The sequence below is a fragment of the Chrysemys picta genome, chromosome 4, assembly GCF_011386835.1.
Source record: "Chrysemys picta bellii isolate R12L10 chromosome 4, ASM1138683v2, whole genome shotgun sequence".
Classification (NCBI taxonomy): Eukaryota; Metazoa; Chordata; order Testudines; family Emydidae; genus Chrysemys; species Chrysemys picta.
The window spans coordinates 137,661,818-137,685,289 of NC_088794.1; the positions used below are offsets into that span (position 1 = coordinate 137,661,818).

Here is a 23,472-nt window from a genome sequence, read left to right on the forward strand (position 1 = left end):
CCCTCTCAGTCTTCTCTTCTCCAGACTAAACAAACCCAATTTTTTCAATCTTCCCTCATAGGTCATGCTTTCTAGACCTTTAATCATTTTTGTTGCTCTTCTCTGGACTTTCTCCAATTTGTCGGCATCTTTCCTGAGATGTGATGCCCAGAACTGAACACAATACTCCAGCTTTTAATAGATTGGCACTATATTTGCCCTTTTCCAGTCATCTGGAATCTCTCCCATCTTCCATGACTTTTCAAAGATAATCGCTAATGGCTCAGATATCAATGTTAAGTACCCCAAATTATTGGACACTATTGAAAATGTAGGCTTTATAGTCTATATGTTATTAGAGGTACAGTACAATAGAAGGGAGCTCCATTTCATAAGATAATCCTATTCTCAAGTGATTCCAATCAGTATATTTTTTTGTGAGGATAAGCATCCTTTCTCTCCAATACTGAACCCCCAATATTCTGATCATCCATAAGGCAGTTTCTCCTCCGTCTAAGCAATAGCTTGGCCCTTCCTGCGTGTTCGTTCTATCCATAACCCATTTAGCTAATGGTGGTTTTGGCACGCGTGCTGCTCCCAGTCACTCTCGAAATTGTCTGCGGCACTGAGTCTCAGAATGCGTGCGTGATTAAGGGCTCGGGCACTGCAGCAGAAACCTAAAGTCTATGCTAGCGAATGACTGGGAACCGCAGAAGGAAACAGAAAACAAGTATAAGAGGTGTTCTAGATTATCTTTTACAAAATATTTGTAAAATACAATCTAAGGCAGGGTGAGCTGCACCTACAAAATGAGGGAAATATTTTTGTATATGGTCAGATTTGGATTATTGAACTGGGAGGGGAAGTGGGAGACTGTAGCAAGAAGCTGTGAGGTTAGTTTTATTAAGTGGATTTGTCATGAACAGCTCTCACTGCAGTATCTCAGCAGTCTATGGTTGAGAGGTGCCACTTGTAGCGTAATGCTGCTGCATGCCAGCATGAGATACGTGGACTTAAGTTGCTTACTAGCCAAGAGAAACTGGTGAGAAGATGCAATTAAAATATCAACGTTTACATAGAGTTTGTGGAAGGATGAAGTATTGCCCAGTTAAAATGCAGCCTTCTCCAAGGACAAATGGCAAAGATTTTCAGCAGGGATATTCTGATAAAGATTTTAAATTTCTGTGACTAGACAAACTCAGTCACGCCAAACTCCCTGTTGTTCCAAGCAAGGTCGTGTCTCCCAGGCTCAATTACACAGAAAATGTCCTTGTTCATACAAAACCTCAATTATGTAAACTTATTCAACATTTCCCAATGGTACTGGGGAATCATGTCTGTCCCAGAGATTCATGTAGACTAACAGAATATCACCCCATAGTGAGTGAAATATGCTATCACTTTCAGAAGGCCCTCCAGGCCACTTAAACCTGTCTCTTTGGCCTGCGCAGAGTGGGTATTTCTACAGTAGATAATGTCTTAGGCTAGGTCTACACTACCCGCCTGAATCGGCGGGTAGAAATCGATCTCTCGGGGATCGAATTATCGTGTCTCGTCGGGACGCGACAATCGATCCCCGAATTGACGCTCTTACTCCACCAGCGGAGGTGGGAGTAAGCACCGTCGACGGGGAGCCACGGGGGTTGATTTTGCCGCCGTCCTCACAGCGGGGCAAGTCGGCTCCGATAGGTTGAATTCAGCTACGCTATTCGCGTAGCTGAATTTGCATATCTTAAATCGACTCCCCCCCCCACCCCGTAGTGAAAACCTGCCCTTAGATCCAATTTCTGATTTGCCTGCTTTCTAGAAATGGGCCAAAGAGGTTGGGTTTTGGTTTTGCAAAGACTATGTCAGATGTAGTCTTGATCCAGGCACTATTTTCTCCAAGGCAGCAAATGTCTGGAGGGACTGGGAAAAAAATATCGACGTTTTTGGCCCATCACCACTCTCTATAAGCTTCATGAAGATCATATTAAAAACAATATTCTTTACACTGAACTGTGTAAACTCTGCAGTCAGAATGCTGGCATGCAGAAGTCCAAGACCTGATAAATTTACTGCAGACACTCTATATGTGGCAGTCTCCTTTGATAGCTGTTCTTAAAAGGGATATTGTCAAGGCTAGTAGACCTAAAATCAGACCTTCCAGACAGCTCTTTCTTTCCTGGCAGATGCACAAAAGGCAAATAAATGACTTGCTATCCCTCCAATTTGTTTGGCTGCCTTAGTCTGGTGAGCAGACAGGGTATGGAATATACACAACTCCTATTCTCTCAAGAATTGAGATACTTGTAAATTTCAGAACTCTGCTTTCTGACAAGAATAGGGCAGGCAGAATGAGAGGCACCCAGTAAAACATGCATGTGTGATCATGAATTAATACAGTTCTAGGCTGTATTAATTCTGCTTTTTACAGATCCAGACTAACATGGCTACCCCCTGATACAGTTCTAGGGTTTGTTTTCCACTTGCCCAGCAGAAGAGTTCGAGTTCTGTCAGTTACAAGCCATTCTTTAGGGGAAATGACAGATTTTCCAGGAGCAGAAGGGCAGAGCTATATTGTAAGTATTAAAAAGTGTATATTTACAACAGGTTAAAATTTTAGCCTGGCAACCTGGACTTCAATGTATGCTGAATGATGCATAGGTATTCAAGTGTGGCGCGTACAATGCTGAAATACTTCATCAGTATTCAGATGCATCTCTCTCCCTTCTGTAAAATGATATAAAGGAGCAACATCTTTCCTAATACGAGAGTTTCTAGTATTAGGAATGTGCGTGTCATATTACACTTTGTTTGCTGTATCTTTTGTGTTCTCCAGGGGACTATTCGACATCTTCATAACTTTATCAACAAGGAGAGAGGGAAGTTTTGGAAGGAGAAGATAGGGTACCCTTTGTACTCCAAATACAATAGGAAAGCCAACAATGTTAATCTCTATTGGTATGATATGGAAACTGCTAACATATTATGATGTTAGTTATACTAAAAGGAAGCCAACAGCTAAAACCCTGAACAGATCATACATTTCTATTAATTAATAAGAGACTTTCTGGTTAAAAAGAAATTATTATTCATGCTTATTGGGGCCCAAAGTTGGCTTTAGCACTTTACAAAACCAAGGGAAGATATGACTCTTGCCTCCTAATTAAATTAGCTCTGATATGATGCAGGGAAAATACGACAGTACGGAGGGCAAAGCGGGATAACACGAATAAGGTCACACAGTTACTCAACAGCTAATACATGGCATGATGAAGTTGTTTCTCTTTTTATCACTAAATAGATGTCTGAGTTCCACGTGGGTGTCATGACAAAAGTGTTTGTGAGGAGGGACTTGAATGAGTGGAGGGAAATGCTCGGAAGAGGTAATCAAGGCAACGTGGAAAATGGCTCTAACATAATGGAGGAGGAAGTGATTGAGGTCGACATCACTGACAATAGTGGTTATGCCAGTCACATAGCAGCAGGTCAGTCTCTCTGACTCTAGGGGCTCCTGTTAGAGAACATGGGGGCAGGGCTTCAGAAAAGTAGGTGACAAACCATGAATTCAGATACTTAAAATTGTCCTTCCCTTCTTCGTCACAAATCCCTTATTAGAACTCAACTAACTTTAAAAAAAAAATCCAAGTTTTACTTCTCTGTGTTTATGCTATTTGTCTGATCTAGTATATTTGCATTATTCAAACAGAGAGAAATGCAAAAAGCAAAAAACAGTTTCACTATTATTTCTGGTTAGTTTCATGTTCAGATTCTCAGGCACTGGTTCAATGAGCCAGTTTCTGGGCTTCAAGCATCTTAGGGGTATCACTGGTTAAAGAGAAAACTGTTTCAACTAGAATTAAAACAAAATTCATGGAAACCAGTTTTGTAAAAGCTTGCGTTCACAAAAAACTAATATTTTGAGCCATTTTTGACTTAACAGAATCTCGTTTTCTCTTATTATTGATTTAAATATTTTTCTTTAGCAGGAATTTTTTAGTTAGAAATAAATAACTATATTGGTGTAAGAACTATAACAATTCTGGCTTAGAAAAGCTGATTCAGAAATGTAGCAAACCTTTTTTATGAAGTAATCTTCAACAGCCAATGTAAGGACCACATTAAACATATTCAGTTTCTCCACAAACCCACTTTACATCAGAGGAATTACTATAAGTACCTTTTTCTCATATACGTCTTGCCAAACAATGCCAGAAAAGAATTTGTGTTGCATAATCTCCTTTGCGTCATCAGAGCCACCACCTAACCTGTTTTGGGGCAAAAAAAAAAAAAAGAACATTTGAGCATATGTAGTTTTCAAATAAGGGTATTACTGAGAAGTGAGGAAGTCATGGGTTATATGGTTAAGTAACCAACAGTTTATCAGTTTCAGGTCTGAGAATGAGCCTTTACCTTGATGCATTTGTTTTGTGTACTAAGACTCATGAATACCGTTTGATTGTCCATTTCAGTCTTCAACATGCTTTCAAAACCTCTAGTGGAACTATTTTTAAGAGATAAATTATCGACACAGAAAAAAATGCATCTAAAATTTGTGCTTCAAAAGATCTGACCTCAAAATGAAGTTCTATTATGTGACTTTAAAAGTGGGTTTCTCCTACGCAACATCTCTGCTCTAATTCATATTTGTTTTAGTGGGAAAAGTAAGTTATTACTTATAACATGCAGAGCTTGTGCATGCCTATGGGAGAGTGAGCTGGATTCTAGTCCTTCTTTGCATTAAGTTTTACTGTGTTCCAATGAGAGGTCCAATCAGTTACACCTGGCAACTAGGAAAAGGGAATGAGGTTTGCTCAGGTGTAAATTAAGGCTAAAATCTGAAAATAATGAGAGTTATACCATAGAAATGAAGAAAGGCAGAATTTGACCTGCACAACCCTAATAATTTGTTGGAAGCATAACTTACAGGCTCATAACTCAAAAAACTCTTTGTGGAAATATTTGATATGATTCATAGATTCCAAGGCCAGAAGGGACCACTGTGATCATCTAATCTGACCTCCTGTATAATACAGGTCATAGAACTTCCCCAAAATAATTCCTAGATCAGACCTTTTCGAAAAACATCCAATCTTGATTTAAAAATTGCCAGTAATGGGGAATGCACCACGACCCTTGGTAAATTGTTCCAGTGATTAATTACTCTCACTGTAAAGAAGCTATTATGGAAGATAATGAAACACAAACACAGAACCCCATGTTGCCATTTTAGTCAACTTTCAGAGAAGAGCTGAAGCTTAAAAATACATTTTGTAACAAGAGTTGAGTGAGCCCTGACTGAGCAAGCCAGCCTTCCTTCTAACTCTGTTACAAGGAGTAGTCACTTCTCAGTGTGCTGGCATATTTTCTTGGAAGCCCAACTCATCTTAACAACCAACAGTGAAAGACATAAGGTTTTTAAAAGAAACTGAATTATGCAACCTGATGTAAACGTAAATTATAAGACGACACTTGGTGCTATGATAACACAAATAAATAATAATATCAAGTTGTACACAAACAGTACCCTCCTTCCTGGATTCAGGGAAACACATTGGGTTTTCTATTGATTTAAATTATATCGAGATGGGGCACTTTTATTACGATAGAGTCTTCACACAGACATGACCCAACGTAATTACAGGTATAAGTTAAAACAACTTAGTTATTTTTGTTCCAGTTAACGTGTAGAGAAGCCCTGAGTCAACAGGAGTTTGAACTTTATTATATGGGTGAAATGCTTTCTCTTAAAGACTGAGCCACATTATCCAAACAATACAAAAAGCATGTTCTTCTGGAACAAAACACACAGAGATCAACAGGCTTCTCGCTCACCTATCACCTTCTGACAGGTGATAGTTGAAATTCACAGATATTAAGGCTGGAAGGTACCATTACAACCATTATGATCATCTAGTCTGACTTCCTGCATATGGCGCCCACCACCATAATTTCTGAGCACCTCATGAACTTTAATAAGAAGAACAGGAGTACTTGTGGCACCTTAGAGACTAACAAATTTATTAGAGCATAAGCTTTCGTGGACTACAACCCACTTCTTCATATGCATCCGAAGAAGTGGGCTGTAGTCCACGAAAGCTTATGCTCTAATAAATTTGTTAGTCTCTAAGGTGCCACAAGTACTCCTGTTCTTCTTTTTGCGGATACAGACTAACACGGCTGCTACTCTGAAACATGAACTTTAATGTATTTATCCTCCCAAACACCCTGTGTAGTAGGGAATTACTATTATCCCCATTTTACAGATGAGAAGCTGAGCCACAGAGCAGCTAAGTGACTTGCCCAGTCACACAGGAAATCTGGTAGAGCCGGGAACTGAACTCACTACTACAAGTCCCAGGCTAGCACCTTACCACTGGGCCACACATCCCCTTATAACACAAGCCACAACACAATTTCACTCTGCAATTTTTGAAATCCTAACTATGGGTATAAATAAGACTATAAAAGCAATACACCATTAAAAGTTTACAGCGAGATATTACAACGATTAAATGAGAACAGAGACCTAGAAAAAACTATAGTCTAAATCAGGGTGAATAAAAATCATTTAAAAAAATAAATAAAATAAAAGTTTTTCTGAGTGTAGCCTTCATTGATTTGAGATCTACCATACCATTCTCTCACTAGAAGGGAAAACCTATAATGGCAGCAGGCCGTAAAAGAGACCCAGTTTGGGAATATTTTAATGAAGTTCCTCTACCTGTGGGCAAGACAGGCATGCGTCCAAAATGCAAACAGTGCAACAAAGAAATGCAAGGCCTGGTTGCCTGAATGAAACAACATCATGAGAAGTGTTCCTTCTCAGGAGAAAGCTGCGTTGACGATGATGAAAGGAAGATGTCTGAACATGCAGGATCTTCAGATTGGTAAACTTTTTTATTTCATACTTCTTTCTTAAGGACTGCCTGTCTTCCTTCTGGACTATTCTTGAATTCTCATGTTTGAGCAAAAACTATAGTTGTTACTCTATGGTACTATCATTTTAGATGCAGTTGTGATAAAAAATAGATAGCTGAAATAGGCAGATCTTCCTTTTACAACTTCACCTTTAAAGTATTACTGAGTGTCAGTGAATGCAATGAGTAATACTAAATGAGCAGTATGATAATAATAATTAAATAACTGCATTGACTTATTTTGTTTAGGGGAAACCATCCTCATCATATAGGATTCTGAAAACTATCAACCTTCAAGATCACCATCATTTTCTATAGTTTCAGAGTTATCTGCCAATGATAGTGTTTCAGTCACATCATATATGTCACATAGCCACAGTATATCACCTGTAGCAAAAAGAAAAAAAACCCTCCATCATCCAGAAACAACCATAGATAAGTTTGATAAGAAACAGCAGATTACAAAAAGAGGTAATTGATGAAAAAATTGCCCAGTTTGTTTATGCAACAAACTCTCCTTTCCGTATGATTGAGAACCCACACTTCATAAACATGGTTCAGTCATTAAGACCAGTATACAGTCCACCCAACAGAGCAGATGTGGCATGCAAATTGCTGGATAAAGTGTATGAAAGAGAAATTGAGCAGTGTGCAAAAGGTCTAGGAGGGTGAAATTGTTAACCTGAGTCTTGATGGGTGAAGCAATGTCCACAATGGTCCTGTTGTATGTGCTTGTGTGACAACAGAAGAAGGGAATGTCTTCCTTATAGAAACAATTGATACATCAGGAAATGCACACACAGCAGAATACTTTCAAGAAGTAGTAGTAAAAGCTATAACAAACTGTGAAAAAAAATTCAAATGTCTAGTACGCAGTTTGGTCACAGACAATGCTGCACATATATCCAAGATGAGAAGAAATTTAGAAGAGAGTGAAGAGAATTCCAAGCTAATAACATACGGTTGCAGTACTCATTTGCTGCACCTCCTAGCCAAAGACTTTAGTGTTCCAGAAATAAAGGCTAATGTTGTTGAAATTGCAAAATACTTCTGTAACAACCACTTTGCAGCAGCTGCTCTGAAAAGAGTGGGAGGAACCAAGCTAACTCTCCCACAAGACATGCGATGGAACTCGGTAGTGGACTGTTTTGAGCACATATCAAGAACACCTTTAATTGGATGACAGTTTATTGAACAAAATCGTGAAAAAATAGATGGCACGGTCAACATTGGGCTTAAGAGAAATGTTGAACACGTGCTGAGTACTCTGAAGCCTATTTCTGTAGCTCTGAACAAAATGCAGGGAAATAGCTGTTTCATTGCTGACGCTGTTGAAATTTGAAAGGAACTGAGTGAAATCTTAAAAAGAAATATGCAAATTACAAGCAATAAAAAAACAAATGGGACAAGCACTATCTTCTGCTCATTTTCTTGCAAATATTCTCAATACTCGGTACCAGGATCAAACCTTAACTGCTGAAGAGGAGGAGTTGGCTATGACACAGACATCCAGCAATCATCCCTCCATAATGCCAAATATAATAAACTTCAGAGCTAAGGGTGAACCATTCAAGAAATATATGTTTGCTGATGATGTTTTAAAGAAAGTCACACCAGTGAACTGATGGAAGTCACTTAAGCACTTGGATTCAGAGACTGTTGAAATGATAATCTCACTTTTAACAGCAGTAGCTTCTTCTGCTGGTGTAGAAAGAATATTTTCTTCTTTTGGACTAATTCATTCCAAATTAAGAAATCATTTGGGACCTGAAAAAGCAGGAAAGCTTGTTTTTCTTTTCCAGATTATGAACAAACAGGAAAATGAAGGTGAAGACGATTGAGTTAGCTACAGAAGGAAATATTTTAAGTTTCTCATGTTGACCTGGCTGACACAGTCGATTTAATTTTTGTTGTTTTTTTTTTTTTAATATTTCATTTAACTATTTTAGTTAAAAACAATTTTAACAAAAACAAACCTGAATGTTTAACTAAATTCAAAAATTCATATGCTTGTTTTGTTAAAATATTATGTTTGCTTTTGAAGAAAAAAATCCAGAATACATAATGTTGTTTTAGTTAAATAAAACAATTTAAATGTCTCTGTCAGTCAGCTCCCAGACTACTGCACTGGGCAACACAGCATGGGGAGGAGGTGACCAGCCCTCGGTGGAGAAAGAAGTGGTTCAGGACTACTTAGAAAAGCTGGACAAGCACAAGCCCATGGGGCCAGATGCGCTGCATCCAGGCGTGTTAAAGGAGTAGGCGGATGTGATTGCAGAGCCATTGGCCATTATCTTTGAAAACTCATGGTGATCGGGGGAGGTCCTGGATGACTGGAAACAGGCTAATGTAGTGCCTATCTTTAAAAAAGGGAAGGAGGATGATCCAGAGAACTACAGGCCAGTCAGCCTCACCTCAGTCCCTGGAAAAATCATGGAGCAGGTCCTCAAGGAATCAATTCTGAAGCACTCAGAGGAGAGGAAAGTGATCAGGACAGTCAGCATGGATTCACCAAGGGCAAATCATGCCTGACTAACCTAATTGCCTTCTATGATGAGATAACTGGCTCTGTGGATGAGGGAAAAGCAGTGGACGTGTTATTCCTTGACTTTAGCAAAGCTTTTGATATGGTCTTCCACAGTATTCTTGCCAGCAAGCTAAAGAAGTATGGGCTGGATGAATGGACCATAAGGTGGATAGAAAGCTGGCTAGATCGTCGGGCTCAACAGGTAGTGATCAATGGCTCCATGTCTAGTTGGCAGCCAGTATCAAGCGGAGTGCCTGCAGGGTCGGTCCTGGGGTTTTATTCAATAACTTCATTAAATGACCTGGAAGATGGCGTGGATTGCACCCTCAGCAAATTTGCAGATGACACTAAACTGGGAGGAGTGGTAGATATGCTGGAGGGTAGGGATAGGATACAGAGGGACCTAGACAAATTAGAGGATTGGGCCAAAAGAAATCTGATGAGGTTCAACAAGGACAAGTGCAGAGTCCTGCACTTAGGATGGAAGAATCCCATGCACTGCTACAGACTAGGGACCTAGTGGCTAGGCAGCAGTTCTACAGAAAAGGACCTAGGGGTTACAGTGGACGAGAAGCTGGATCTGAGTCAACAGTGTGCCCTTGTTGCCAAGAAGGCTAACGGCATTTTGGGCTGTATAAGTAGGAACATTGCCAGCAGATCCAGGGGCATGATCATTCCCCTCTATTCAGCATTGGTGAGGCCTCATCTGGAATACTCTGTCCAGTTTTGGGCCCCACACTACAAGAAGGATGTGGAAAAATTGGAAAGAGTCCACCGGAGGGCAACAAAAATGATTAGGGGGTTGGAGCACATGATTTATGAGGAGAGGCTGAGGGAACTGGGATTATTTAGTTTGCAGAAGAGAAGAATGAGGGGCGATTTGATAGCTGCTTTCAACAACCTGAAGGGGGGTTCCAAAGAGGATGGATCTAGACTGTTCTCAGTGGTACCAGATGACAGAACAAGGAGTAATGGTCTCAAGTTGCAGTGGGGGAGGTTTAGATTGGATATTAGGAAAAACTTTTTCACTAGGAGGGTGGTGAAGCACTGGAATGGGTTACCTAAAAAGGTGGTGGAATCTCCTTAGAGGTTTTTAAGGTCAGGTTGGACAAAGCCCTGTTTGGGATGATTTAGTGGGGGATTGGTCCTGCTTTGAGCAGGGTGTTGGACTAGATGACCTCCTGAGGTCCCTTCCAAACCTGATATTCTATGATTCTATGTTCTCCTCCTAATACAACATGGCAAGAAAATCCTCCAAATGTTAATGGTTAACCTCCTAGTGACTTCATAAATATCTGCTTCAATTATCTTTGGTAAACGAAATAACCAATCATTCATTTTCTGATATAGCTGTAAAACGAATCTGAAAAGTTTTCAAAATAAATCACTTTAAAAAGTATAGTGTGTACCTTCTAAAAATGAAACCTACATCTATCTCTGAGTGTGAGGAATATGTATTAAGGTTATAACAACCAACAAGAATGCACTTTTATGTAGAAATCCATGATTAAATCGTGTCTTCCTGACTAATTATTTAAATCATGATTTAAATCAATTTGATTTAAAATCAAATCCATTCTGGTCTAAATGGCTGTCATTACTGAGTGCTAAACATTTGTTTGTTTTTGTTTACTTCCATCTAAGTTCAAGGGCCTTTATTTTGTGCTTCAACCTAAGTTCAAAAGAGAAAAATTATCATAAGGAAGGTGCTTAGAAAAACCATGAAACGTGCATTCTCTGAACTTATAAAACTGCATGCAGCCTGGAAGTTATTTTAATGATCTGGCTGCAAATATCTGCGCTCCAGAAGTGAAAGATAGACAGCTGTCATTCTGAAGAGAAACCAAGTGCAAATACAGTAATCATTCTGCATACCTAAATCACTGACAGGGTTATAATTAGGGCCCTACCAATTTCACGGCGGTGAAAAATGTGTCATGGACCATGAAATAAGCCCTTCCCCATGAAATCTGATCTCGCCTTTGCTGCTGGGAGTGCCCCAGTCAGGGGGCTCCTAGCTGCGAGTCCCTGCTGGGCTGGGAAGGGATAGGACTTGTCCTTCCCTGGCATGGCAGCTCGGGGTGGGGAAAGGGGAAGATCAGACCCACTTCCAGATACCTTTTGGATTGGGACCCCAAAGGTTACAACACCTAAAATTTCAGATGTAAACAGCTGAAAACATGAAATTGACCAATTTTAAAACCCTCTGTTTGCGAAAATGATTGTGAATTGGTAGGGCTCTAGTTATAAAGAAACACAATAAAAAAGCTTACTGAATCATGGATAGGCAGTGTCATCTCAACTAACTCATCGATATAAGGGTTTAAACAATGCTGAGCACCCATTTCCATTCACAGTTTTTAAAAAAATATAGTACTAGTTCTTCATTTTAACAATCTCAACTCTACTGCAGCATGGTTCTGATCCAGAAAAGCATTTAAGCATGTACTTAACTTTAAACATGCCAGTAGTCCCACTGATAGTGAGCTTGTGCTTAAATACTTTCTGGGCCAAGACCACACAAGATGGGATACAATGAGACTATCATCATCTGGAAGGTCTTCTACACCATTAACCACTAGGTTCTTGATTGTCTTCTGCTGGTTGCTCATTTGGGGTCTTCCCCAGTTACATTTTATTCAGCAGACTCTTAAATTAAATTAAATTAAATTAATGGAGATATCCCATCTCCTAGAACTGGAAGGGACCTTGAAAGGTCATCAAGTCCAGCCCCCTGCCTTCACTAGCAGGACCAAGTATTGATTTTGCCCCAGATCCCGAAGTGGCCCCCTCAAGGATTGAACTCACAACCCTGGGTTTAACAGGCCAATGCTCAAACCACTGAGCTATCCCTCCCCCCTTAAATCACTTTATTCTCCAATTGGTCTCCACTTATTTCCAATATATACTGTTATGCTAAAATATTTAGCAATTCCAAAATCTCCAACACAATATTTTAATATCCCCCTGCAGGGCTTTCAAGACATAACTCATTGTTATTAAAATCAGTATCAGTCACCACAATAGATATTCCTTAAGGTCCACCTTGCGTATAGGAAGATCTAATCATTGCTAGCACCAGGCTGATGTAGGTGTTAAATGGCACACTTTGTTCCTTCCAAATGCTCTTCATTTCACTTGAATGCTGCAGAGAAGAATGACATTTTGGCAGGAGGCTCACATTTTGTGGAACCCAAGGAGCAGAATTCCTTCCATTTCCAGTTTGTATTGTTGCTAGAATCCACTGCTTCACAAGTGTCTCCAATTCCTATGTAGTCCCAAATCAACACTAACTTAAGCCACTTTTCATTACTAGGTCTTAAAGTGATCCCTCTGACTTTATGATAAAGACCACATCCTCAATACACCTAAGATTACAGAATCTGCTTCCTTCCATTCAAATTCTACCATTCCAACCCTGAAAAGCACTCTACACATACTGGTTAAACAAATGCATTAAACACACTGAAGTGCTGTGGAACTCTTTTGCCTACATTTTAACAGACAAGGTGGGTGAGATAATATCTTTTATTGGACCAGCTTCTGTTGTGAGAGGGACAGGTTTTTGAGTTACACACAGATTTTTTTCAGGTCTGGGAAAGGTACTGAGAGCATCACAGCTAAATACAAGAATAGATAGTTTAGCATAAGTAGTTAGAATAATATGTGGGAAGGGATCATTCAAGGTGAAGTGGTCCATTAACACCCCTGTAGTCATAGGACAAAAAGGGGGGGGGGGTGTCAGTGGGCTACAGATTGTTGTAATAAGCCACAAATCCAGTGTCTTTATCCAAACCATGATTTTTAGTGTCTAGTAAAATTATGAATTTAAGCTCCCAGGCTCATCTTTTGAAAGTGTTGTGCAGGTTTCCTTTGAGGAAGAGAACTACTAAGTTAGATACAGAACGATCGCTTTGTCAAAAATGTTCACCCACAGGTGATAGGGTGTTTTTGTCCTTTATCATTTTCCTCTGAGAATTCATTTGAGAGTGTAGTGATTGTCTAGTTTCACTCACATAGTTGTTATTGGGGCATTTATAGTGCACTGGATAAGGTACACCACATGTTGTGTGGGATCCATGGATCTTGAAAGATGTGTTGTGGGGGGGTGTTGATCATTGTAGCAGTGGAGATAGAACAACAGAGGCAAAACTTGCAGACCTATCAGGGTCCGGTGCATCCTGATCTGTGGGGAGCTTCCTGCTGCTGATGAAATTGGATAGGATGGGGAGTTGTGTGAAGGCCAGAAGAGAGGATTCAAGAAAGATACCTTTCAGAATGGGGTCCCCATCAAGTATTGGTTGGTAGGTGACAATTAAGAGTGTGCAGTCAAAGGGGGTTTTATTTCTGCATTGAAGCAGGTTTTCTTGGGGTATTTGGGTAGTCCGTGCCATGATGTGATCTACTTCTCTGGTGGAATGTCCTTGTTTGGTGAAGGTAGTTTTAAGTGTGTTAAGGCGTATATCCCTGACTTTCTCCTCAGGGCATATTCTGCGGTATCTGAATGCCTGGCTGTAGATAACATATCTTGGTGTGTTTGAGGTGCTACTGTATCTAAGAATGTAGGTGTGTTGATCCGTGGGTTTCTTATATATAGTTGTCTGAAGGTTTCCATTATTGAAGCTGATTGTGATGTCCAGGAAGTTGTTGTTAGTGTGGGTGTGTTCCAGAGACAGTTTAATGGATGGGTGATGGTGGTTGAAGTTGTGGTGGAAATCGATGAGGGAGTTGAAGTCATCTGTCCAGAAAATAAAAATATCATTGGTGGTATTGCAAGAATATAATTGGATTTGGGGTGCATTTGTCTATAAATTCTTTTTCAAGGTGACCCATGAAGAGGCTGGCATATTGGGGAGCCATCCTAGTACCCAGGGCTGTTCCCATGGTTTGGACAAATTGTTTGTTGTTGAATGTAAAATTGCTATGAGTGAGGATGAAATGGATGAATTTGATGATGTGTTTGGGGGGGGGGGAATGGATATCTGAGAGTTTACCATTGTCTTGTAGATATTTGAGGCAGGCAGTGATGCAATTATTGTGAGGGATGCTGGTTGATAGGGAATTGACCTCCATGGTGTTAAGGATTGGTGTTCAGAGGGAGGTTATTAATGTTGTAGAGTTTCTGGAGGAAGCTGTCCCTTTATGTGCTGGGTGGTTAGGATGGTTTCTGAGTTCCAATATTCCTTAAGTAAGAATGCTGTGGCTAGATGATGGGTCTGCCGGGGTTCCTTTGTTTGTGTATCTTAGGAAGCACGGAGAAGATCCGTGGAGTGATGTCACAGGGAGGTCTCCCACCTTAGATACAGACCACACTCACTCCAGATCACCTTCACCACCACCATGCTTTATGACAGTGTTAATTCAGGCTACTGACTGTCCTACTGTTTACATATATACAAGTCTTAGTCACTTCCCTTCTTACTTCTGGGGTAAAAGGAAGTGGTACTAGCAACAACCAGCTCTGCTTTCTTTGAGGCTCTGCCAGCTCCCTCCCCCTTTCCAGGGCTTCCTTCCTCTCTATTTATCTGCTACCAGCCGCTGGGGTTGCTTCTCCTAAACAGCCATTCAGCTGTGGCCCTACTTGTTATCTGGTCTTCCACTTAGATCCCAATTACATTTGTGGGGATTTGAGTGACAGGTTACTGAGTCAACTCCTGACTCAGAACCCCTGTCACAGGTGGGCTCGTGGGGGATGAGTTTGTAGAGTTTCTTTTACTGTTGTTTGAGGAAGGATTTGAGGATATCTTTAAACTCCTGGGTAAATTGCGGTGTGGGGTCTTCTTTGAGTTCTTTATAGTAGGTGGTGTCAGAGAGTTGTTGGTTGGCCACATTCATGTAATCATCATGGTTGAGGACTACGATGGCACGTCCTTTGTCTGATGGTTTGATCACTATCTTGCAATTAGATTTCAGGGAGTGTATAGCTGTCTTCTCGGCAGTGGAGAGATTGTGTTGGATGTGATCTTTGTTAAGGATTTCACAGTACATTTTTTTTGTGAAACAATGTAATGATCAAGGGCGTGGTTTCGTCTGCTCTGTGGTGGTCAGTCAGATTATTATTTTCTCTTATGATTGCCACTGGGGACATGATAACTGAGTGGTTTGGGAATTGTTGAAAGAATTCTTTGAGGCAGAGTCGGCAAAAGAATTATTCTAGTCCTCCGCATGTTAGTATGGTATCAGGTTCTGTGGTGGTTTAACCACTCAGTTTTGCCTGTAGTTCTGACAATTACTGTCCGGTCAGAATTAAATCTATGCAAACTTTCAGTGAGAGACCATCACCATTCCAAATTGGCTTCTCCCCCATTTGCAGAGCTCTGTGAACATGCAGCATTTTGTGTGAAATTTTTACATCGGCAACGTTTCCATCAAAACTAGAAATGACTCTCTTTTTTAAATTGCATTTTTGAAAGTTTTAAAGCTAACTTTTCATGGTGCATTTCAAATTTCCAGCTGGGCTGGGTTACCTGGGCACCATGAATTGTTCGTTGCGTGGTTCCACAATGGGGCGAGCACGTTCCAAGGGCTCAGGAGGATCAGCGGCTGCAGGTTGCCAGAGGGAAAAATTATTTATTTGAATACGGACCTGAGCTTGGAGACTTCTCTCTAGCAGCCATGCACAAGGACTTAGGGTTTGTGTCTACCTTGTCTCCCCATGAGCAGTATTAGCCGCAGGAACAGACTCTGCGCTGCTCCCTCCTGTATGGGAGATAGAGCCACTTATTAAATATTATTTTGGGTTGGAAGGGCAACGATCTACTGCACATGCAGCTACGAGGGTGAAAATACACCCTGTCATCTACGTTCAGATATCTAAGATGTATCGACAATATAATAAGACTCCCAAGTTTTTGCTTTAAACATTATCGTCTCTTCCCTGCTTCTTTGTCAGATAGGTAGGTTGGATGAAGAAGCAGTGGATTGTGGGAAATTTCAAAAGGCCACCCAAGCATTGTAGACCAGTAGCAGGAGGACTATTTAACTAATTCATCTTGTCCATGCTCATTTTGCTGCTAAACTGGTTCAGACTGAAATGGTTTAGACTAAACCAGTTCATACACCTGCCTCTACTCTGTCTAGATCTGCTGAAGTACTGTGTGCAGATAGGAAGTGCTTTACAAGCATTATGCAGGGCTTAAATGAGTTCTTAGGTCACATTTCTCTAGGTGAAGATAAAGCTTTAGTATTTGTGCCATGCTTTAACTCTGGATTTGCACACTTTCAAAGGTTTGGGTTTCTTGTAAGGTTAGGTTCATGCACTCAAACCACTGGCATGTGCCTGCAGCCTTAACAACATTCTTTGCAAGGAAGTAACAGTAACTAGAAACAATGAGATGCAGGAGCACTCTGTGTTGATAAAAGGAGTAACCCGATTTCAAAACTGCTGGAGGTTCATGATGCTCTGCTGAAAGGCTCAGTAGCTGTGGGAGCTCACTTTCTATCTTTTAGAGGTGGACCTACAAATTGCTGAAACTTCTGTTTCTCATTCCTCCCTGATGACAAGGGCAGAAAGTGCCAATAACAGAAGAGCGAAGGAAAGAAAACTTGGGGTAATGACTTTCAGAGCTTGGAATGTGAGAGAGAATACAAACATTTGAGACCATCTTTATCTGGTGGGCTGGACGTGCTGGGACACAGAATTACCATGAGAAGGGTCAAAACCCAGGCATAAAATCTGCAGGTGCTGAGATTCCTCCAATTTCAGCAAGGCTGAGACTCATTAGAGCAGGGATCGGCAACGTTTCAGAAGTGGTGCGCCGAGTCTTCATTTATTCACTCTAATTTAAGGTTTCACGTGCCAGTAATACATTTTAACGTTTTTAGGTCTCTTTCTATAAGTCTATAATATATAACTAAACTATTGTTGTATGTAAAGTAAATAAGGTTTTTAAAATGTTTAAGAAGCTTTATTTAAAATTAAATTAAAATGCAGAGCCCCCCGGACCGGTGACCAGGACCCGGGCAGTGATAGTGCCACTGAAAATCACCTCGTGTGCCGCCTTCGGCACACGTGCCATAGGTTGCCTACCCCTGCATTAGAGGGTTTATTGGGTACGTGCTGCTGATTGCGTGTGCGTGCACCCCGCCCCCCCCACAAACTATATACCAGGGGTCAGCAACCTTTCAGAAGTGGTGCACCAAGACTTCATTTATTCACTCTAATTTAAGGTTTCACGTGCCAGTAATACATTTTAACGTTTTTAGAAGGTCTCTTTCTATAAGTCTATAATATATAACTAAACTATTGTTGTATGTAAAGTAAATAAGGTTTTTAAAATGTTTAAGAAGCTTTATTTAAAATTAAATTAAAATGCAGAGCCCCCCGGCCTGGTGGCCAGGACCCGGGCAGTGTGAGTGCCACTGAAAATCAGCTCGCGCGCCGCCTTTGGCATGCGTGCCATAGGTTGCCTACCCCTGCTATACACAAAGCCATCCAGTTTAGGAGGAGCATGTTGACCTATTCAAGCTTTACTGGTCTCTGATCTTTGAAAAAGGATAATAAGGTTCTTTAGAAGCTTTGCAATTTCAAATGTAACAATGCACTAGAATTTTTGCCTGCCTCAATCTAAGATCCATCACAAGGCAGCAGAGGAAAACTTCAGATCATATTAAAAGGAAATGTTTATAGAATAGCTTTGCTCTTTCTACAAAAACTGAGGTTCACATTCCAAGATGAATAAGTTTATATGCTTCCCAAAAGAAACCTCAAAATTCCTTTACTCTTAAAAAAGAAGGGTACAAGATTGATTTTGGGAAAGAGCAGTGATTAAAAAGGCTGAGTATAATTAGCTTTCCTCATATGCTCATGAGTTTGAAGCTGAATCAATTTTACTGAAAACACATGTTGCTGAATGCTAAAACCTCTCACACATTACCAGCTGAGATAGGACAGGTAATTTGTAATCTTAAAATTCCCTGATACCAAGCCAGGATTCACTGGTTACTGGCTATTTAGCTGAGATTTGTCAAGCACACTACTTCACTATATCATCATCTGAAGAGAGATTTTATTGTGGGGAATCACATGGTTCAATTTCCCTTATGACTGGGGCTCTCTCCTCCCTCTCCACCACTTACCAGTATCAATTCAGTGTTGCTGATTTTCGGGATGCTGGCTCCTGCAGCTGGCAGTCTCATGATGACACAAAGTTCTAGCAATTATGTGACTTCACGGGGAGGAGGAAGGGGGAGAAGGAGAAGACTTCAAAACAGTTTCCTGTAGCCTAGTGGAAGAGGCACATAATTGCAAGCCCAGAGACTATGAGTTCTAATCCTGGCTCTTCCACTGACCGCTGTTAGTATTTCGGTGCCCTTACAAAACCTCATTATTAAACAAGGTTTTAGGCTATTAGATAGGAAAACCGAGAGACTTAGAGACCAATCAGCCTATTTTAATACCTGGAGAGATCCTGGAACAAATTATTAAATAATCTGTAAGCAGCTAGAGATAATAGGGTGATAAGTAATAGCCAACATTGATTTGTCAAGGACAAATCTTGCCAAATCAACCTAATTTCCTTCTTTGACAGAGTTATTGGCTTAGTGGATATAGGGGGAAAACAGCAGACATGATACAGCTTGATTTTATTAAGGATTTTGGACACAGTCCCACATGACAAACTAGGGAAATCTGGTCTAGATGAAATTACTATAAGATGGGCGCACAATTGTTTAAAAAAATAAATAAAATAAAAAACCCACCATACTCAATGAGTAGTTATCAGTAGTTCACTGTCAAACTAGAAGGGCATATCTAGTGGGATCCCTGAAAAGTAAGTCTTGGGTCCGGTACTATTCAATATTTTCATTAATGACTTGGATAATGGAATGGAGAGTATGCTTATAAAATTTCCAGAGGACACCGAGCAAGGAGGGGTTGCAAGCACTTTGGAGTACAAGATTAGAATTCAAAACGACCTTAACAAATTGGAAAATTGGTCTGAAATCAACAAGATGAAATTCAATAAAAGACAGGTGCAAATTACTACACTTAGGAAGGAAAAAATCAAATGCACAAATACAAAATGGGGAATAACTGCCTAGGTGGCAGTACTGCAGAAAAAGATCTGGGGGTTATAATGGATCACAAATTGAGTATGAACCAACAATGTGATGCAGCTGCAAAAAAGGCTAATATTCTGGGGAGTATTAACAGAAGAAGTGTCATATCTAAGACACAGGAGGTAATTGTTCTGCTCTACTTGGTAAGGCTGCAGCTGGAGTAGTGTGTCCAGTTCTAGGCACCACACTTTAGAAAAGATGTGGACAAACTGTAGACAGTCAGAGGAGAGCAACAAAAATGAGAAAAGGTTTAAAAAAGCTGACCTGAGGGAAGGTAAAAAACCTGGGAATGTTATGTCTTGAATAAAGAAGACTGAGGGAGGAACCTGATAGTCTTCAAAAATGGTAAAGGGCTGTTCTAAAGAGGACTGTGATCAATTGTTCTCATGTCCACTGAAAGTAGGCAAGAAGTAATTGGCTTAATCTGCAACAAAGGAGATTTAGGTTAGATATTAGGAAAAACTTTCTAACTATAAAGGTAGTTAAGTACTGGACCATGTTACCAAGGAAGGCTGAATCCCTGTTGCTGGAGGTTTTAAGAAAAGATTAGACAAACACCTGTCAATGATGATCTAGGTTATACTTGGTCCTGACTCCATGCAGGGGACTGGACTAGATGACCTCTCAAGGTCCCTTCCAACCCTCCATTTCCATGTTTCATGCTGCTATTTTAGGGTAGGTGACTATTACTCACCCCTTTCACCCATAAGATATCTGAGAGCTTGCAGAAGGTCACCTCCGGCACAGCTGGGAATGGAGCCCATGTGTGGAAAACATGGGAAATGTCTATTATTTTTAGAAAATTGTGTGTGACTTCATTTACCCACTTGTATTGCTACCTACTTAGTTCCAGGGGATTAAGTTCTTTCCAGAGACCCTAACAATGGTACTGGTCCATTGTTAGATGCAAATGATAGAAACGTCAATAATATAGCAGAACTATTCAATAAATATTCTTGTTCTGTATTTGGGGGGAAAAACAGCTGATATAGTTATATCACATGATAATACTCTTTCCATTCCACTAGCATCTCAGGAGGATCTTAAACAGCAGCTACTAAAGTTAGACATTTTAAAATAATCAGATCTGGATAATTCGCATCCAAGAGTTGTAAAAGAGCTGGCTGAGGAGTTCATTGGACCAATAATGTTCATTTTCAGTAAGTCTTGGAACGCTGGGGAAACGTCAGAAAACTGGAAGAAAACTAATGTTGTGCCAGTATTTGAAAAGGGTAAATGGGATGACCCAACTGATTATAGGCCTGTCAGTTTGACATGGATCCCAGGCAAGATAATGAAGCGGCTGATATGGGACTCGGTTAATAAGGAATTTCAGGAGGGTAATATAATTAATACCAATCAACATGGGTTTATGGAAAATAGATACTGTCAAACTAACTTGATATCACTTTTAGGTGAGATTAGAAGTTTTATTGATAAACTTAACAGAGTTGGTGCAATATACTTGGACTTCTATAATGTGTTTGACTTGGTACCACAAGACATTTTGATTAAAAAACTAGAACAGTATAAAATTAACATGGCACACGTTAAATAGATTAAAAGCTTGCTAACTGATAGGTCTCAAAAATATAACTGTAAACAAGAAATCGCTATTGAGCAGGTGGTCCTCTAGGGATTGGTTCTTGGTCCTATGCTATTTAACATGTTCATCAGTGACCTGGAATAAACATAAAATCATCACTGGTAAAGTTTGTAGATGACACAAAAACTGGGAGAGTGCTAAATAATGAAGAGGACAGGTCACTCATAGAGAGCAATTTGGATCACTTGGTAAACTGGGCACAAGCAAACAATGTGTGTTTTAATAGGCTAAATGTAAATGTGTACACCTAGGAATAGTGAGGGCCATACTTACAGGATGGGGGACTCTATACTGTACTGGGAAGCGGTGACTCTGAAAAAAGATTTGGGGGGCGTGATGGACAATCAGCTGAACGTGAGCTCACAATGCAATTCTGTGGCCAACAAAAGCTAAGGCAATCCTTGAATGCTATAAAGGGGTTGGCCATCACCCGATCTCCCCCTCATCGCCTGAGGTTGCCCTCCAGCTCCCTGCCTCTGTTTTTCCCCCTCTTTAGGGCTCCTTAACCAAACTCAAGATAGTCCAAAGGAAATTAAAACATTTCCATCTGGGGTCCAATTTATTCAGTTCTCAGATATACACTGGTCCTCCAGGCACCAGTTCAGTGCCTCCCCCCCAGCTGGGGGGTTCCCAGCCCTTTTCCCCAGAGCTGGGCATAGTTCAGTCTCTGCAAGAGCCAATGTTGTTCCCTGCAGCTGCTGTTCCCTCAAGCCAGCTACAGATTCTCAGGTTTCTGTTTCCTGAGCATCTCCCAGCTTACTGCAGCCAGCTGCTGCTCTCACACAGGTGTACCTCCTTTAGTAATCAGGGTTGGCTAGCCCCAGGCCCTCCAGGCATTATGGGGCGAGCCACTCTGTTACAGATACATAAAAAAAGAATCCTGAGGGGGAGTAAAGAGGTTATTTTACCTCTATTTGGAACTGGTGTGACCGCTACTGGAATACGGTGTCCAATTCTGTGTCCACAATTCGAGAAGGATGTTGATAAGTTGGAGAGGGTTTGGAGAAGAGCCATGAGACTGATTAATGGATTAGAAAACATGCCTTACGGCAAAAGACTCAAGGTGCTCAGTCTATTTAGCTTAACAAAGAGAAGGTTAATGGGAGACTTGATTACAATCTAAGTCAGAGCCTCATAAGCAGACTAAGCAATTGCTTAGGGCCCCCAGCAGCTCAAGGGGGTCCCTTATTCAGGTTTTATTATAAGAACATGCTCATTTTAGAATGGGGAAGACAAAAATATTCCTGCTTGGGGCCCCCAATGGACTAGCACTGCCAATAAGTACTCACAAGGGGAACAAATATTTACTAATGAGCTAGTCAGTCTAGGAGAGAAAAATAAACAACATGATCCAATGGCTCAAAATTGAAGCTAGACAAATTCAGACTGGAAACATGGCATCATTTTTTTAACACGGAGTAATTAACCATTGGAACAAGGGTCACGGTGGATTCTCCATCACTGGAAATTTTTTCAAGATTGGATTTTTTTTCTAAAAGATCGGCTTTGGGAATTATTTTGGGGAAGTTCTATGGCCTGAGTTATGCAGAAGAGCAGACTACATGATGGTCCCTTCTGGTCTTTGAATCTATGAAAAAACCCAATTATCAACCTGTACTGTTACTGTTGTTCTTAGAGATGAGATGCAGACATACATTCCACATACGTGTGCACCCACTCTCCACTGGTTATGTAAGGGTAGCGTCGGCCAGACCCCCTCAGTTCCTTCAAATGTCAAGAGTATAAAGGCTGGCGTAGAGGCGACAGAGAGTGGGTTGTGGAATACACACCTTCATCACATCTCAAAGAACAGTTACAATATAGGCAAGTAACAGTTTTCCTTCTTTGAGTAGATACAGCTATGTTCCATGTAGGCAGCTCACAAGCAGCACTCTTGGATGACTTTACAGATGGAGCGCTGTTCCTTAATGTACCGAGAACAAGCATCTTGGGTAGGGATCCCTCTTAGGGATGGCCCCTACACCTGACGGCCAATGCTTGAGCCTTGGTTAGGGCATCACACAGGGAAGCCAACTACTCTAACTCTAAACTAAACCTAAGATACTTCTAACTATTATCTAGAGGAAAACAAAAAACTCAGCTTTCAGTCTGTTTTCTGAGAGGTGAAAACACCCCACTGAACTCCAATGCTAGCCGCAGGTGGTGAGAAGGAGCTGAGAAGGTTGGGGTGGTGGCACCCTTATACTGCCAGGGGAGGAACTACGACCACAGGGTATGGCTAGGCAAAGTTCTCTGGCTTCAGAGCATATACACACACACACACCACACACACGGAATACACATCTGCATCTTCTCGATGAACTCTCCTTCTGTTAAGGAAACAGAGCGGGCACCTGAATGTCTGGCTTGGAATGAGACAGTGGTTAAAGACTAAC

At 40.7% G+C, this 23,472-nt stretch overlaps 1 protein-coding gene across 5 annotated transcripts in view; it reads right to left on the reverse strand.

Annotated features, from left to right (window-relative positions):
- Positions 1 to 23,472, reverse strand: part of AKT1 (AKT serine/threonine kinase 1) — a 126,674-nt gene that overhangs the window by 14,186 nt on the left and 89,016 nt on the right. For all 5 annotated transcript variants that reach the window (XM_042858220.2, XM_005285804.5, XM_065593729.1 and 2 more), the window contains exon 12: positions 4,142 to 4,229. In XM_042858220.2, coding sequence (XP_042714154.1) covers positions 4,142 to 4,229 — 88 coding nt within the window. The remainder of the gene's footprint in view (positions 1 to 4,141; positions 4,230 to 23,472) is intronic.